Source organism: Pleurodeles waltl, chromosome 12, assembly GCF_031143425.1.
Source record: "Pleurodeles waltl isolate 20211129_DDA chromosome 12, aPleWal1.hap1.20221129, whole genome shotgun sequence".
NCBI classification, from domain to species: Eukaryota; Metazoa; Chordata; class Amphibia; order Caudata; family Salamandridae; genus Pleurodeles; species Pleurodeles waltl.
In genome coordinates, this window is record NC_090451.1 from 27,929,255 (window position 1) to 27,946,622 (window position 17,368).

Sequence of the window (17,368 nt, forward strand, 5' to 3'; positions counted from 1 at the left end):
TTTGAAAGGGTGGGCGTCGACATTGTTGGCCCCTTGGACCCCAAAACTGCCTTAGGCAACAGGTTTATCCTGGTTTTGGTGGACCATGCCACCCGGTACCCAGAGGCAATCCCTCTGAGGACCGTAACTGCATCGGTGGTAGCCAGAACCCTGATGGGGATATTTACCCGTGTGGGATTCCCCAAGGAGATAGTGTCTGACAGAGGCACTAACTTCATGTCCGCGTACATGAAGCATCTGTGGGATGCGTGTGGTGTAACCTACAAGTTCACCACACCCTATCACCCCCAGTCTAATGGGCTTGTGGAGAGATTCAACAAGACCCTGAAAGGCATGATTGGTGGCCTCCCTGAGGCCATGAGGCGTAAATGGGACGTCCTCTTACCATGCCTTCTCTTTGCTTACAGAGAGGTCCCCCAGAGGGGGGTAGGGTTCAGTCCCTTTGAGCTTCTCTATGGGTACCCCGTCAGGGGACCCTTAAGCATTGTCAAGGAGGGATTGGAGAACGCTCCAAAGACACCCCCTCAGGACGTGGTCAGCTACATGTTGGCCCTCCGCAATCAGATGACCCGCTTCTGGAAAGAGGCCCAAAGTAACCTGGAGGCCAGTCAAGAGGTGATGAAACAATGGTATGACCAGAAGGCCACTCTGGTAGAGTTTCAACCTGGAGACAAAGTGTGGGTAATGGAGCCAGTAGAGCCCAGAGCTCTCCAGGACCGCTGGTCTGGCCCATTTGAAATAAAGGAGCGGAAAGGGGAGGCCACTTACCTAGTGGACCTCCAAACCCCTAGGAACCCCCTAAGGGTGCTCCACGTGAACCGACTAAAAGCTCATTTTGAGAGGTCGGAGATCAACATGCTTCTGGTCACAGATGAAGGAATGGAAGAGGAGAGTGAACCTCTCCCTGACCTCCTCTCTGCCCAAGAAGGTGATGGGTCCGTAAGCGGGGTCATTCTGTCTGACTCCCTGACTCTAAACCAGAAAGGAGACTGCTATGAGCTGTTGGAGCAGTTCTCCCCCCTCTTCTCCCTTACTCCGGGACTGACCCACCTCTGTGTTCATGATATTGACACCGGTGACAGTCTCCCTGTGAAAAACAAAATTTACAGGTTGTCAGATAAGGTGAAGGCCAGCATCAAGGAGGAGGTCTCCAAGATGTTGACGCTAGGGGTTATTGAGAAGTCCAGTAGTCCCTGGGCCAGCCCAGTGGTGTTGGTCCCCAAGGCTACTGCCCCAGGCGCGAAGCCAGAACTCCGGTTCTGCGTGGACTACCGGGGTCTCAACTCAGTCACACGGACTGATGCTCACCCCATCCCCCGAGCTGATGAGCTCGTGGACAGGCTAGGCGCTGCCAAGTTCCTGAGTACGTTTGATCTTACTTCAGGGTACTGGCAGATCGCCCTGACTGAGGGGGCTAAGGAAAGGTCCGCCTTTTCCACCCCTGACGGCCATTACCAGTTCCGGGTGATGCCGTTTGGATTGAAAAATGCCCCCGCTACCTTCCAACGGTTGGTTAACGGGGTCCTGGCTGGCAAGGATGCCTTCTGTGCAGCCTACCTGGATGACATAGCTGTCTACAGTTCCAGCTGGGAGGAACACCTGCTCCACCTCAAGGAGGTGCTTCAGGCCCTGCAACAGGCAGGCCTGACCATCAAGGCTAGTAAGTGCCAGATTGGGCAGGGTTCCGTGGTGTACTTGGGACACCTAGTAGGTGGTGGCAAGGTGCAGCCACTCCAGGCCAAGATCGAAACTATCAAGGCCTGGCAACCACCTCGAACCCAGACTGAGGTGAGGGCCTTTTTAGGCCTCACCGGCTACTACCGCAGGTTTGTCAAGGGCTATGGTACCATTGTGTCCCCCTTGACACAACTCACGTCCAAGAAGCAACCTAGGTTGGTGAATTGGACAGAGGCTTGTCAGAAAGCCTTTGACGCCCTAAAGGAAGCCATGTGCACGGCCCCCGTGCTCAAGGCCCCTGACTACTCCCAGGAATTTATTGTGCAGACAGACGCTTCAGAGCATGGCATAGGGGCAGTCCTAGCACAGCTAAATGAGGAGGGCCAAGATCAACCGGTAGTCTTTATTAGCAGAAGGCTATTACCACGGGAACAGAGGTGGAGTGCTATTGAAAGAGAAGCTTTTGCTGTGGTCTGGGCACTGAAGAAGCTGAGGCCCTACCTGTTTGGGACTCACTTCCTAGTTCAGACAGACCACAGGCCCCTCAGATGGCTCATGCAGATGAGGGGTGAAAATCCAAAACTTCTGAGGTGGTCCATTTCCCTACAGGGGATGGACTTTACGGTGGAACATCGCCCAGGGGTTGACCACGCCAATGCTGATGGTCTCTCCAGGTACTTCCGCCTTAGCGATGAGAGCTCCCAGGAGGTCGGGTAGCTCTCCCCACTTTCAGCTGGGGGGGACACATGTTAGACCTGACAGCCTTAGGGTAGTCACCCCTAACTTTTTGCCTGCCTCCCTCCTCGTTTTTGGATACTGTTTTTGCTGGTTTTTAGACTCTGCGCACTTTACCACTGCTAACCAGTGATAAAGTGTATATGCTCTCTCTCTGTAAACATGGTAACTTTGGATCATACCTGATTGAACTATTTAATCTACTTATAAGTCCCCAGTCATGTGCACTCCAGGTGCCTAGGGCATATAGATTAAATGCTACTAGTGGACCCGCAGCACGGATTGTGCCACCCACTTAAGTAGCCCCTTTTCCTTGTCCCAGGCCTACCATTGCTAGGCCTGTGTGTGCAGTTTCACTGCCACCTCGACTTGGCATTTAAAAGTACTTGCCAAGCCTAGAACTCCCCTTTTTCTGCATATAAGTCACCCTTAATGTGTGCCCTGGGTATCCCCTAGAGCAGGGTGCTGTGTAGGTAAAAGACAGGACATGTACCTGTGTAGTTATATGTCCTGGTAGTGTAAAACTCCTAAATTCGTTTTTGCACTACTGGGAGACCTGCTCCCTTCATAGGCTAACATTGGGGCTGCCCTCATACACTGTTGAAGTGGCAGCTGCTGATCTGAAAGGAGCAGGGAGGTCATATTTAGTATGGCCAGAATGGTAATACAAAATCCTACTGACTGGTGAAGTCGGATTTAATATTACTATTCTAGAAATGCCACTTTTAGAAAGTGAGCATTTCTTTGCACTTAAATCCTTCTGTGCCTTACAATCCACGTCTGGCTAGGTTTAGTTGACAGCTCCTTGTGCATTCACTCAGACACACCCCAAACACAGGGTACTCAGCCTCACTTGCATACATCTGCATTTTGAATGGGTCTTCCTGGGCTGGGAGGGTGGAGGGCCTGCCCTCACACAAAGGACTGCCACCCCCCCTACTGGGACCCTGGCAGACAGGATTGAACTGAAAGGGGACCTGGTGCACTTCTTAGCCACTCTTTGAAGTCTCCCCCACTTCAAAGGCACATTTGGGTATAAAACAGGGCCTCTGCCCTACCTCATCAGACACTTGCTGGAGAAGAAACCGGAACCAGAAACTACATCCTGCCAAGAAGAACTGCCTGGCTGCTCAAAGGACTCACCTGTCTGCTTTCTACAAAGGACTGCTGTCTTGCTGTTGCCCTGCTGCCTTGCTGAACTCTTGTCTGGCTGTGAAAGTGCTCTCCAAGGGCTTGGATAGAGCTTGCCTCCTGTTCCTTGAAGTCTCAGGACCAAAAAGACTTCTTCCTTTCACTTGGACGCTCCGTGCGCCGAAACTTTCGACGCACAGCTTGTTTCGCGGCGAGAAAAACGCCGCACACCGACGCTGATCGACGCGACGCCCTCGGGGCGATCGAGACTTCGACGCACAACCTCGCAAGGACAAAGCCGCTCGACTTTCCAGGAGAAATCGATGCGACGCCCACCGTGAGTGCGAAACTTTGACGCACGGCCTCGCAAGGACAACGCCGCCCGACTTCCAAGGAGAAATCGACGCGACGCCTGCCGTGAGACCAAACTTTCGACGCACGGCCTCGCAAGGACAACGCCGCCCGACTTCCAAGGAGAAATCGACGCGACGCCTACCGTGAGATCGAAACTTCGACGCGCAGCCCCGCAGAACGACACGCAGCCGGAAAACAAGCAGGAGAATCCACGCACAGACCCGGGACATCTGGTAATCTCCGCGATCCACAAAAAGAGACTGTCTGCGCGCCGGAAAACGACGCCCGACTTCCCCGCGTGGAAAAGACCGACGCAAGTCTGTGTGTGCTGAGGAGAAATCGACGCACACACCCCTTTTTCCACGCATCTCTTCTCCTGTGGCCCTCTGAGGAGATTTTCCACCAGAAACCAGGTACTTTGTGCTTGAAAGACACTGTATTGCATTCTAAAGACTTAAGACACTCTATATCACTTCCCTGTGATATTTCTACAATTTTCCATTGCAACTTTATTCTTTTTGACCTACAATTATCCTGATAAATATTATATATTTTTCTAAACACTGTGTGGTGTATTTTTGTGGTGCTATATGGTGGTATTGTATGATTTATTGCACAAATACTTTACACATTGCCTTCTAAGTTAAGCCTGACTGCTCGTGCCAAGCTACCAGAGGGTGGGCACAGGATAATCTTGGATAGTGTGTGACTTACCCTGACTAGAGTGAGGGCTTTTGCTTGGACAGGAAGTAACCTGACTGCCAACCAAAAACCCCATTTCTAACAAGCTGCATATGGGGGTCCAAGCTCTGAAATATCTGACAGGGAGCTGTAGACCAGGCTTGGGGTGTGATGAAAGAGCTCTGTATGTGGGTCCAAGCTCTGGAATATCAGCCAGGGAGCTGTAGGCCAGGCTCGAGGTGCGATGAAAGAGCTGTGGACGTGGGTCCAAGCTCTGGAATTTCAGACAGAGAGCTGTAGGCCAGGCTTGAGGTGCGATGAAAGAGCTGCATATGCGGGTCTAAGCTCTGAAATATCAGACAGGGAGCTGTAGACCAGGCTTGGGGTGCGATGAAAGAGCTCTGTATGTGGGTCCAAGCTCTGGAATATCAGCCAGAGAGCTGTAGGCCGGGCTTGGGGTGCGATGAAAGAGCTGTGTATGTGGGTCCAAGCTCTAGAATATCAGAGAGCTGCAGGCCAGGCTTAAGGTGCGATGAAAGAGCTGTGGATGTGGGTCCAAGCTCTGGAATATCAGCCAGGGAGCTGTAGACCAGGCTTGGGGTGCGATGAAAGAGCTGTGTATGTGGGTCCAAGCTCTAGAATATCAGAGAGCTGCAGGCCAGGCTTAAGGTGCGATGAAAGAGCTGTGGATGTGGGTTCAAGCTCTAGAATATCAGACAGGGAGCTGTAGACGAGGCTTGGGGTGCGATGAAAGAGCTGTGTACGTGGGTCCAAGCTCTGGAATATCAGACAGGGAGCTGCAGGCCAGGCTGGAGGTGCGATGAAAGAGGTGTGTATGTGGGCCCAAGCTCTGGGATATCAGACAGGGAGCTGTAGACCAGGCTTGGGGAGCGATGAAAGAGCTGTGTACGTGGGTCCAAGCTCTGGAATATCAGACAGGGAGCTGCAGGCCAGGCTGGAGGTGCGATGAAAGAGCTGTGTATGTGGGCCCAAGCTCTGGGATATCAGACAGAGAGCTGTAGACCAGGCTGGAGGTGCGATGAAAGAGCTGTGTACGTGGGTCCAAGCTCTAGAATATCAGACAGGGAGCTGCAGGCCAGGCTTGAGGTGCGATGAAAGAGCTGTGTATGCGGGCCCAAGCTCTGGAATATCAGCCAGAGAGCTGTAGGCCGGGCTTGGGGTGCGATGAAAGAGCTGTGTATGTGGGTCCAAGCTCTAGAATATCAGAGAGCTGCAGGCCAGGCTTAAGGTGCGATGAAAGAGCTGTGGATGTGGGTCCAAGCTCTGGAATATCAGCCAGGGAGCTGTAGACCAGGCTTGGGGTGCGATGAAAGAGCTGTGTATGTGGGTCCAAGCTCTAGAATATCAGAGAGCTGCAGGCCAGGCTTAAGGTGCGATGAAAGAGCTGTGTACCTGGGTCCAAGCTCTGGAATATCAGACAGGGAGCTGCAGGCCAGGCTGGAGGTGCGATGAAAGAGCTGTGTATGTGGGCCCAAGCTCTGGGATATCAGACAGAGAGCTGTAGACCAGGCTGGAGGTGCGATGAAAGAGCTGTGTACGTGGGTCCAAGCTCTAGAATATCAGACAGGGAGCTGCAGGCCAGGCTTGAGGTGCGATGAAAGAGCTGTGTATGCGGGCCCAAGCTCTGGAATATCAGACAGGGAGCTGCAGGCCAGGCTCGAGGTGCGATGAAAGAGCTGTGTATGTGGGTCCAAGCTCTGGAATATCAGCCAGAGAGCTGCAGACCAGGCTTGAGCTGTGATGAAAGAGCTGTGTATGTGGGTCCATGCTCTGGAATATCAGCCAGAAAGCTGCGGACCTGGCTGGAGGTGCGATGAAAGAGCTGTGTATGTGGGTCCAAGCTCTGGAATATCAGACAAGGAGCTGCAGGCCAGGCTGGAGGTGCGATGAAAGAGCGGTGGACGTGGGTCCAAGCTCTGGAATATCAGACAGAGAGCTGCAGGCCAGGCTTGAGGTGCGATGAAAGAGCTGCATATGCGGGTCCAAGCTCTGAAATATAAGACAGGGAGCTGCAGACCTGGCTCGAGGTGCGATGAAAGAGCTGTGTATGTGGGTCCATGCTCTGGAATATCAGCCAGAAAGCTGCATACCTGGCTGGAGGTGCGATGAAAGAGCTGTGTATGTGGGTCCAAGCTCTGGAATATCAGACAGAGAGCTGTAGGCCAGGCTTGAGGTGCGATAAAAGAGCTGTGTATGAGGGTCCACGCTCTGGAATATCAGCCAGAGAGCTGTAGGCCAAGCTTGAAGTGCCTTGAAAGAGCTGTGCATGTGGGTCCAAGCTCTGGAATATCAGACAAGGAGCTGCAGGCCAGGCTGGAGGTGCGATGAAAGAGCTGTGGACGTGGGTCCAAGCTCTGGAATATCAGACAGAGAGCTGCAGGCCAGGCTTGAGGTGCGATGAAAGAGCTGCATATGCGGGTCCAAGCTCTGAAATATAAGACAGGGAGCTGCAGACCTGGCTCGAGGTGCGATGAAAGAGCTGTGTATGTGGGTCAATGCTCTGGAATATCAGCCAGAAAGCTGCATACCTGGCTGGAGGTGCGATGAAAGAGCTGTGTACGTGGGTCCAAGCTCTGGAATATCAGACAGAGAGCTGTAGGCCAGGCTTGAGGTGCGATAAAAGAGCTGTGTATGTGGGTCCACGCTCTGGAATATCAGCCAGAGAGCTGTAGGCCAAGCTTGAAGTGCCTTGAAAGAGCTGTGCATGTGGGTCCAAGCTCTGGAATATCAGACAGGGAGCTGCAGGCCAGGCTTGAGGTGCGATAAAAGAGCTGTGTATGTGGGTCCACGCTCTGGAATATCAGCCAGAGAGCTGTAGGCCAGGCTTGAAGTGCCATGAAAGAGCTGTGTATGTGTGTCCAAGCTCTGGAATATCAGCCAGAGAGCTGTAGGCCAGGCTTGAAGTGCCTTGAAAGAGCTGTGTATGTGTGTCCAAGCTCTGGAATATCAGCCAGAGAGCTGTAGGCCAAGCTTGAAGTGCCGTGAAAGAGCTGTGCATGTGGGTCCAAGCTCTGGAATATCAGACAGGGAGCTGCAGGCCAGGCTTGAAGTGCCATGAAAGAGCTGTGGACGTGGGTCCAAGCTCTGGAACAGCAAACAGACCTTCGGGCAGGCTCGAGGTGCATAAAAGAGCTGCGTGAATAGTGGTCCCAGCAGCTCTGCAACAGCAGGAATGCTACAGGCCGGGCCTGAGGTCAGTGAAAGAACTGAAGAACAGTTTGGTGTTGCTCCTGGGACAGCAAGGGCTGCTGGGGCCCAGACCCGAGGTGCACTGCAGAGCTGGGAGCTGGATGGGTCTGGGGGAGAAGTGGGCGCAGAGGCCTGCCTGGCTGCGCAGGAGAGGTGCAGGGGGTCCCACCTGGGCAGTGCCAGCCGGCCTGAGTGTGTTTCTCTGTCTTTAAGCTCAGTCCAGTGACGGGTACCTGCAGCCGGACGGGAGGCCGCTGGGGTCACGCGACTACGACGTGCACATGTACGTGAACACGCAGAGCCTGGAGGGCTGGGACCTGGAGGACTCCCCCAAGAAGGACCTCTTCGACATGAGTAAGACATGGAGCTTTTATCTTCCGGGTCACTTGAGGTCACAGACAGGAAAGAAGAGAGGGGAGTGGTAGGGCACAGACAGGAAAGCCTGGGGCGTTTGGGGTCAGAGAGGACCGTGCATGCTACTCATCAGTGCACCTGCTCCACTGATGTTAAGTGCAACACCTGCAACTCACACAGGACCAATGCTGGCCCCAGAGAAGCGTGCTAGCCGTCTGCCTAGCGCCTCTAGAGCTCAGGGATAGCAAGCGCTACATACATCAACAGTACAGGAGAGCAGAGCACCCGTGGGAGGGGAGGAGGCTACGGGAGAGAGGAGGGGAGATGGGGTAACTGAAGAAGAGGGCGGGTGGTGGAGTCAAGGAAGAGAGGAGGAGAGAAGACTGAGGAGAGACTGAGTGTCATGTGAGGAGGGTGAAGAGCCTAAGTGTGAGGAGGACACTGGACAGGTGCAGGGAGGGGTAAGGAGGAGAGGAAAAGAGTACAAAGGACGTAACAAGAAATATCTAGAGAAGAAGAGAACAAGAAGTGAGAGAAGAATGAGGAGAGACTGAGTGTCATGTGAGGAGGGTGAAGAGCCTAAGTGTGAGGAGGACGCTGGACAGGAGCAGGGAGGGGTGAGGAAGAGAGGAGTACAAAGGAAGTAACTGAGGAAATATCTAGAGAAGAAGAGGAACAAGAAGTGAGAGAAGACTGAGGAGAGACTGAGTGTCATGTGAGGAGGGTGAAGAGCCTAAGTGTGAGGAGGACGCTGGACGGGAGCAGGGAGGGGTGAGGAAGAGAGGAGTACAAAGGAAGTAACTGAGGAAATATCTAGAGAAGAAGAGGAACAAGAAGTGAGAGAAGACTGAGGAGAGACTGAGTGTCATGTGAGGAGGGTGAAGAGCCTAAGTGTGAGGAGGACGCTGGACGGGAGCAGGGAGGGGTGAGGAAGAGAGGAGTACAAAGGAAGTAACTGAGGAAATATCTAGAGAAGAAGAGGAACAAGAAGTGAGAGAAGACTGAGGAGAGACTGAGTGTCATGTGAGGAGGGTGAAGAGCCTAAGTGTGAGGAGGACGCTGGACAGGTGCAGGGAGGGGTAAGGAGGAGAGGAAAGGAGTACAAAGGAAGTAACAAGAAATATCTAGAGAAGAAGAGAACAAGAAGTGAGAGAAGACAGAGGAGAGGCTGAGTGTCACCTGCGGGGAGCTGTCCTCCTCTGGAGATGGTAGGGGAGGAGGGGGCATGGAGGAAGCTCCCGGGAGAGAAGAAGCTTTAAACCTAGCGGGGGAGGCAGAACCGAGGAGGAGAGGGGATGAGGCAGCCCAGACGGAGCTGATCTCGGGGGAAGTGCCAGGGGTGTCAAGTTAGAATTTGGGGGTGTTCTGGCAGCAGTGGGGGGCTGGGGAGATCAGCGGTGCGCAGAGGAGGCGCTGTAATTGGGCTGAGCAGGGCAGTGGTTCTGTCGCGTGGAGAGGGAGGTACACACCTCATTAAAGAGCTCTTGATGACATGCGGCAGGTCCCTGGCCGCCGAGGCTGTAGTTTTGCGTTTCACTCTGTTTTCATGGCTGAGTGTCTGGGGGTCCCTTCAGCAGCCCCCTTTTAATGGAAAGTCTGTTCATGGATGTTTGAGAGAAACAGAGTGACAGACACTGAGGGGCGGGAGATGAAATACAGGAAAGTCGTGAATCTGGAGAAGGTACCGAGGCATGGAGGCCGAAAAACACTGGCAGAAGGAAGGAGAGACAGTTTCACAATGAGGCAGACAGAGAAAAAAAGAGAGAGAGAAATACAGAAGAAGACAAACACAAGAAGGACTGGAGGCAGACAGACACAGAAGGAGAAAGACAAACGCAGGAGGGGGCAGACAGAAGGAAAGAGAAAAACACAAACTGAAGGAAAGAAAAAAACTACAGAAGGAGGCAGACTAATGGAAAGACAAAACGCAGACAGAAGGAAAGAGAACAATACAAAAGGAGGTAGACAAACACAGAATAAGATGGACAAATGCAGAAGGAGGCACATGCAGAAAGAGCTCGACCAATACAGGAGAGAGACAAATAGAGAAAGCGGAAGATACAGAAAGGAGTAGCCGAATACAGAAAGAGCCAAATGCAGGAGGCAGAGACACAGTAGACAGACTAATCTAAAAAGAGGTCAACAGAGAGGGAGACAGACATATCCAGATGGAGTCACAAACAGAAGGCAGGCAAGTACAGACAGTTCATAGACCGAGACAAACTAATAGCGAAGGGAGAGTGGCTTGTAAGAACTGAGGCATGCGGAGGAGGTAGGGTTTGATTGAGGAAGGAATGACATACTACTGAACAGTGGGTAGAGGAAACTGACATTGTGTTCCTTAGAGGGTCAGTGTAGTGAAGCATTCTACCAGAGGTTGAAACTGCAAGGACAACAGTGTTATTTTCAACCCCACAAGCAGATGGTACCTCCAACTTTAAGAGCCAGGCAGGAGTGTTGTGTGTGCCTGTTCCAAAGAGCTGCCTCCATAGATATTTGTGTTTTCAGGGCCCTTTGAAGATGCCCTGAAGCTCCACGAATCCATAGTGGTTGGGAGCCCACCCACCGGGGACCAGTGGCCCAGCCCGCCCACTAGGAAGGCACCCGTCGCCCCAACGGAAGAGCAACTGAGGCAAGAGCCGTGGTACCATGGGAAGATGAGCCGGCGAGAGGCGGAGAAGCTCTTACAGATGGACGGGGACTTCCTGGTGAGGGATAGCATCACCAATCCTGGGCAGTACGTCCTGACGGGGATGCACATCGGCCAGCCCAAGCACCTCCTGCTTGTGGACCCCGAGGGAGTGGTAAGCTCAATTTAAGACACTCACCACTTCCTGAACCCATTAGTTCCAGATCCAGCTTCTTCAGATGGGGAGCTTCGGTCCCTGATCTGTCAGCAGGTTTGGGTTTAAGGAGCCCGGTTGTGCTCCTAGAAAAGTAAGTTTCTGACTTGTTGCTCATTAGAATTTTCCTAACGCACCTAGCAGTTCTGATAAAGTTATGAAGTCTTGGTCACTGTAAGACCCACACTGAGATGCTTGTAATCAGTACATTTATGGATTTATCGAAGAGTGAGTTTGACAATATAATGAACATTTAAAACCTGTTCACCAATAAAAGCCCATCCACTCCAAGCCAAGCCAACCCAACCCAACCAAAATCCAAGCCACCCAGTGCTGCGCAAACCAATGAAATGAATCCATCCCAAGACAACCCAACCCAACTGAACCCTATGCTATTCAAAGCAACACAACTCAGAAAAACAATTTTTTTCCAACACAACCGATTACACCCGGAGACAACACCATTTATCCAAATAACTTCGGCTCATTCCAGTCCAGCTTAACCCAAAATGAACCAAGTACTACTCTCATTGCAGAAAACCCAAATAAAACACCATCCACGTCCAGTCAACCCAGTTGGATCCTAAACTCTTCTCAATGAGGCACAACCCAATAGAACCCTAATCACACCAGGACAATTCAACACAACTGAGGGAAACACTATTCAATGCCACCCAATCCAATCTAACCACAATCTGCTTCAAACTAAGCCAACTGAACCCCAAACTCCTCGAAGCAGTACAACCCAATCAAACCACACCTACTCCAGGCCAACCAAACCCAAATCATTTGAATGCTAGATGCAGCACAACCCAATGAAAATAAATCTTTTCTAAGCCAACACATCAGAACCCATCACTTTTCAATGAAGCACAGACCAACAGCCCCTGCACCGTTAACAGCTTTGTTCATCAGGAGTGTCTGTAAGATTCTGTTTGTGACGTCACTGCCCTGGTATTCATTCACCACACCTTTCTGTTTATTGACATCTGCTTCTATTGACGCTGAGTAAGAGGTTCAGTAACTCCTGTCAAGTGGTCCATCGACATTGTCCCTGCACATGTGTGGTACATGAGCTCCCATCCTTAGAATGATCAGTTCCTACTTAATGAAACACTGGTCCCGCGCAGTCAGACTTCAACTCCCTGCAGTGACCACTGAGCTCCGTCCAGCCACTTCACTGCCCTCTGCCAAATATTTCATCTACCCATACCCTGTGGTTTGTTGCCCCATGTCCAGGGATACACTGACCAACCGAACGATCCACTGAAACCTTCTCTATGATCCATTAACCCTGTGGGCTCCTCTCCTGTGGTCCATTGATATCCTGGCCAGCAACCCATTCACCCGCAGAATACTGTTTGAGGGACCCCCACCAGTGATGTACTGACCCCTGCTCTCCAGTCTAGCCATACAAATCTAGATCTGCCCTAAAGGCATGTGCTTCTGGAAGGTATCATCTGTATCAGTCATACTTTCTGTGGCTCTCCTCTGGCATGTCGTGCAGCAGGGTTCACTCCGATCTCCCCTCTGTCACTGTCCTGTTTGGTGCTATCGCCCATTCCAGGCTGCCTTGCAGTGTTACTGTCCTCTATCTCTGATATTTATGGGACCAGACTATCGTTGTCAGAATATCGCCTGGCATAAACAGTGTGTCCTACGTATTATGTACAAAAATATTGCTCCATTTGAATGTACAGAAAACCTAGTCCCATTGAGTCAATATTTTTTCAACTATATTTAGGTCGGAATATTTCTGTCAGAGAATACACCTGTAGGCAATATTCTGACCTTGGTCTTTGCATTAATTTCAGGTGAGGACGAAGGACGTTCTGTTTGACAGCATTAGCCACCTCATAAACTACCACCTTCAGAACGAGCAGCCGATCGTGGCAGCGGAGAGCGAGCTCCACCTGAGGCAGGTGGTGAAGAGGCGGCCCTGAGGAGCAGGGTTGTGTCGACAGGTGAGCCACGGAATGGACATACAAATAGACTGAAGATTAATGGTCAAATAGAGGAGGGCTGGGGCAGGAAAATGGGTGAGAGTCAGGTATGAGGTGAAAGGTGGCATGGGCTGGGTGAGCAAGAAGGCAGGGGTAGCAGCTGCAGGAAGTTTGAGAAACTTCCTACACCAGAATATTGTTGTTAGAATATTGCCAGGCATACATAAAATGCTGTAAATATAGTCTATAAACATATCAGCCCCTTGCCTTAATAACAGAAAACCTGCACCCACTGGGGTGATATTTTTGTAAACTATAAGCTTCAATATTTATGTAACCAATTTTCTGTGCACCATGGGATGACATACAACCCTCTAGATGACAGGCTTATCTCAAAGTACAGCAAAAAAGAAAATGTGATGGATGGAGATTCTCACACTCGTCTGTCCAGTGTAGACAGGAATCAACCGCATGCCAATCAGTGTTGATCCTGTCCCTAAAAGCTCAGTCCAGTAAATCTTGTAGATCTAAAAAACCCATGCTCCCTCTGACCAGGGCCACAGGCCAGCATCAACATGCACTGGTCTTGCTGAGCCTCATGACTGAGTCACAGCTTCAGCAGCACAGCGACTTTGGCAAGCGCAGCTGAGTTCAGGAACACAACACCCACAACAGAGCCCACAGCAGAATCCAAAGAGACTCTAGCATCCAGACAAAGCAAAGGACAGGGTAGGATGCAAGCAACAACGTGCAGTGATTACAAAATATTGGATCCCAAAAGGCTGTCAAGATGTGTCAGCAATTGGCCTACGCAAGGGTATCCTCAGTAATTAGAAAGATTCAGAGCCTGGTGTTTGACAGACCGGTGCTCAGTCCCAAACATGGCGTATGTCCAGTTTGCCAAATTCTAAATCAGACCGTAACTTGTTAACAATTGAATGTAGAGCAAAGGAAGAAGCAAAAGTGCATGATGTGAAAAGAGGCTAAGGGCCCATAGTGGGGCTAGCAAGAGGGGGAGACAGCATTAGAGAGGTTATGAAATGCTAGGTAGGAAGTGCATAAACTATGGAAAGGTTTAAGATAGATGTAACCCTCTAAAATTAAAAATAAACAAAATCAAGTCCTCTTGGAACAGAGAGAATATTAAGGAAATTTGAAAGCAAAAACATTTCTATTTGAAAGCACAGAGGTGATGATGTCAATTATAGACAACAAAAGCGTAAATGGACAAGACTGTTATCATCAACCTGGTGCCAGGGCTAATAGGTTAACATATGTGGCCTTAACCCCAGCAATGGTGTCTACACTTTTCTCTCCCTCAGAGTGCAGACTGCGGAGCGGATCTGAACTGCTGCTCAGTGGAAGTCTTCTGAAAGGGAGAGACCTGGACTGGCTCCAGTGACACACCAACACAGGACTGGTGGGACTCCCAGAAGGAGCAGAAGGTAACCAGAAGAGGTTGGGAAGTCTGAGCATCTTTCCACAAACCCCTCTCCCTAGCTCACCGAGTTGTCTGTTCTGGTGAGAGGCACCACATCCAGCTGATCTGTGGACCCCGCCATAGGGCAGTGGTGGCCAGGAACGTCTTCCTCTGCCCAACCCTTCCATAATGGACTTGTGAAACACACAAGCAATTCTGCTACAAAGTGAGTGTATGATTCTGGCTTTTGTACTCAGGTACCCAAGTGCATTCTGGGAATTGTAGTCCTGCTTTTCTTATTCATGAGCAGGAATGAAATCTGCATAGTTTATCGATCTGGACTATGACACCGGTGACTTGTGAAACTGAGGACTTAGTTCCATATAGGACTCAGAGAATGGGAGCAAATTACAATATCTTGTGTTACATAGACTACTGAATGTCTGAAGCACCACACTGCTGCAGAGGAAGAACTGGTTCTAAATTCCTGCTGTATGGCAGCAGGGTCTTCTGAGAAGTGTGTCGGGGAGCGGCAAAAGAAAGCGGATGGGGCCGGAGCAAACTGTGTAATATTTTTCATTAAGAGCAGGATGACTGGAGACATGATGTCTTTTCTGCCTTGTCCCCTCTTTTTTTAAATAAATAAAACAGAACAAAAAAGTTTTGTCTGTAGTCATTGCTTTTTTTAAAGCAGCCCGCCTCCTTTCCAAACATTGGTCTGCTTTAAAAACAAAGGTTTTCTTTTTTTTTTAAAGAATTAAAGGCACGGTGGTCCACTGGCCTTTGCAGACCCCCACCCCTGTGAATGCACCCAATCACAATGGGTGGCAAATTGCGACCTGCCTAATTAATATTCATGAGGAAGGTCAGCCAGTGGCACACTATGATTGGGTATTTTTTAGAAATAAGTATAGTGGTCGGTTTGCAAAAAAAAGTTACTGGTTGCAAAAAGACAAGTTGTACTTGCCGGCCACTTCTTGTAAGCAGTATCTTAGTAAAAGTGTCCCAGAGAGCCTGGCCCCGGTGGCCTCACTTCAGCTGCCTGCACTGGAGGGCCGCGGTCCTCAGGGCCCCATATTCATGTAGGTGTCACACGTGATTCTACAGAACCTCTCTTGGGGTTTATAAAGGGTCCTGAGGGCTATCGGCACCGCCCTGCAGGACACTTGCCACTCCGATCCTGGTCAAGCAGAGGCGGGATTTCTGTGAGAGCTGAGACCTGCCTTTGGTGGCTTGTGGTCGCATCAACCACGTGAGGAGGCTGGAGCGGAGGGGCGGCCTAGAGAGCTTGGCACCTGGTGCGCCTAGAGGGCAGGAGGATGGAGCGGAGGGGCGGCCTAGAGAGCTTGGCACCAGGTGCGCATATAGGGCAGGGGGATGGAGCAGAGGGACGGCCTAGAGAGCTTGGCACCTGGGCGTGCGTAGAGGGCAGGAGGATGGAGCGGAGGGCCGGCCTAGAGAGCTTGGCACCTGGGCGCGCCTAGAGGGCAGGAGGATGCAGCGGTGGGTCGGGCCTAGAGAGCTTGGCACCTGGGCGTACCTAGAGGGCAGGAGGATGGAGCGGAGGGACGGGCCTAGAGAGCTTGGCACCTGGGGCGCCTAGAGGGCAGGAGGATGGAGCGGAGGGGCGGCCTAGAGAGCTTGGCACCTGGTACGCCTAGAGGGCAGGAGGATGGAGCGGAGGAACGGGCCTAGAGAGCTTGGCACCTGGGTGCGTATTGAAGGGCAGGAGGATGGAGCGGAGGGGCGGCCTAGAGAGCTTGGCACCAGGGTGCGCATAGAGGGCAGGAGGATGGAGTGGAGGGACGGGCCTAGAGAATTTGGCACCTGGGCGTGCCTAGAGGGCAGGAGGATGGAGCGGAGGGACGGGCCTAGAGAGCTTGGCATCTGGTGTGCATAGAGTGCAGGAGGATGGAGCGGAGGGGCGGGCCTAGAGAGATTGGCACCTGGGCGCGCATAGAGGGCAGGAGGATGGAGCGGAGGGACGGGCCTAGAGAGGTTGGCACCAGGTGCGCTTATAGGGCAGGGGGATGGAGCAGAGGGACGGCCTAGAGAGCTTGGCACCTGGGCGCGCGTAGAGGGCAGGAGGATGGAGCGGAGGGATGGCCTAGAGAGCTTGGCACCTGGGCGCGCCTAGAGGGCAGGAGGATGCAGCGGTGGGTCGGGCCTAGACAGCTTGGCACCTGGGCGTACCTAGAGGGCAGGAGGATGGAGCGGAGGGACGGGCCTAGAGAGCTTGGCACCTGGTGCGCCTAGAAGGCAGGAGGATGGAGTGGAGGGACGGGCCTAGAGAGCTTGGCACCTGGTGCGCCTAGAAGGCAGGAGGATGGAGCGGAGTGGCGGGCCTAGAGAGCTTGGCACCTGTGTGCGCCTAGAGGGCAGGGGGATGGAGCGGAGGGGCGGGCCTAGAGAGCTTGGCACCAGGGGCGCCTAGAGGGCAGGAGGATGGAGCGGAGGGATGGGCCTATGAGAGAGCTTGGCACCTGGTGCGCCTAGAGGGCAGGAGGATGGAGCGGAGGGATGGGCTTGGAGAGTTTGGCACCTGATGCGCCTAGAGGGCAGGAGAATAGAGCGGAGGGACGGGCCTAGAGAGCTTGGCACCTGGTGCGCATAGAGGGCAGGAAGATGGAGCGGAGGGATGGGCCTAGAGAGCTTGGCACCTGGTGCGCCTAGAGGGCAGGAGGATGGAGCGGAGAGGCGGGCCTAGAGAGGTTGGCACCAGGGCGCGCATTGAGGGCAGGAGGATGGAGCGGAGGGACGGGCCTAGAGAGCTTGGCACCTGGTGCGCCTAGAGGGCAGGAGGATGGAGCAGAGGGATGGGGTTAGAGAGCTTGGCACCTGGGCGCACATAGAGGGCAGGAGGATGGAGCGGTGGGACGGCCTAGAGAGCTTGGCACCTGGTGCACCTAGAGGGCAGGAGGATGGAGCGGAGGGACAGGCCTAGAGAGCTTGGCACCTGGTGCGCCTAAAGGGCACGAGGATGGAGCAGAGGGACGAGCCTAGAGAGCTTGGCACCTGGT

The 17,368-nt window shown here is 52.5% G+C and overlaps 1 protein-coding gene across 2 annotated transcripts in view; it reads left to right on the forward strand.

Annotated features, from left to right (window-relative positions):
- The window catches only part of SHC2 (SHC adaptor protein 2), a 175,465-nt gene extending 160,481 nt beyond the window's left edge, over positions 1-14,984 (forward strand). For both annotated transcript variants that reach the window (XM_069217509.1, XM_069217508.1), the window contains exons 10-13: positions 8,002-8,142; positions 10,651-10,946; positions 12,800-12,949; positions 14,251-14,984. In XM_069217509.1, the coding sequence (XP_069073610.1) occupies positions 8,002-8,142; positions 10,651-10,946; positions 12,800-12,928 (566 nt within the window). In that variant the 3' untranslated portion in view covers positions 12,929-12,949; positions 14,251-14,984. The remainder of the gene's footprint in view (positions 1-8,001; positions 8,143-10,650; positions 10,947-12,799; positions 12,950-14,250) is intronic.
- The last annotated feature ends 2,384 nt before the right edge of the window (positions 14,985-17,368 follow it).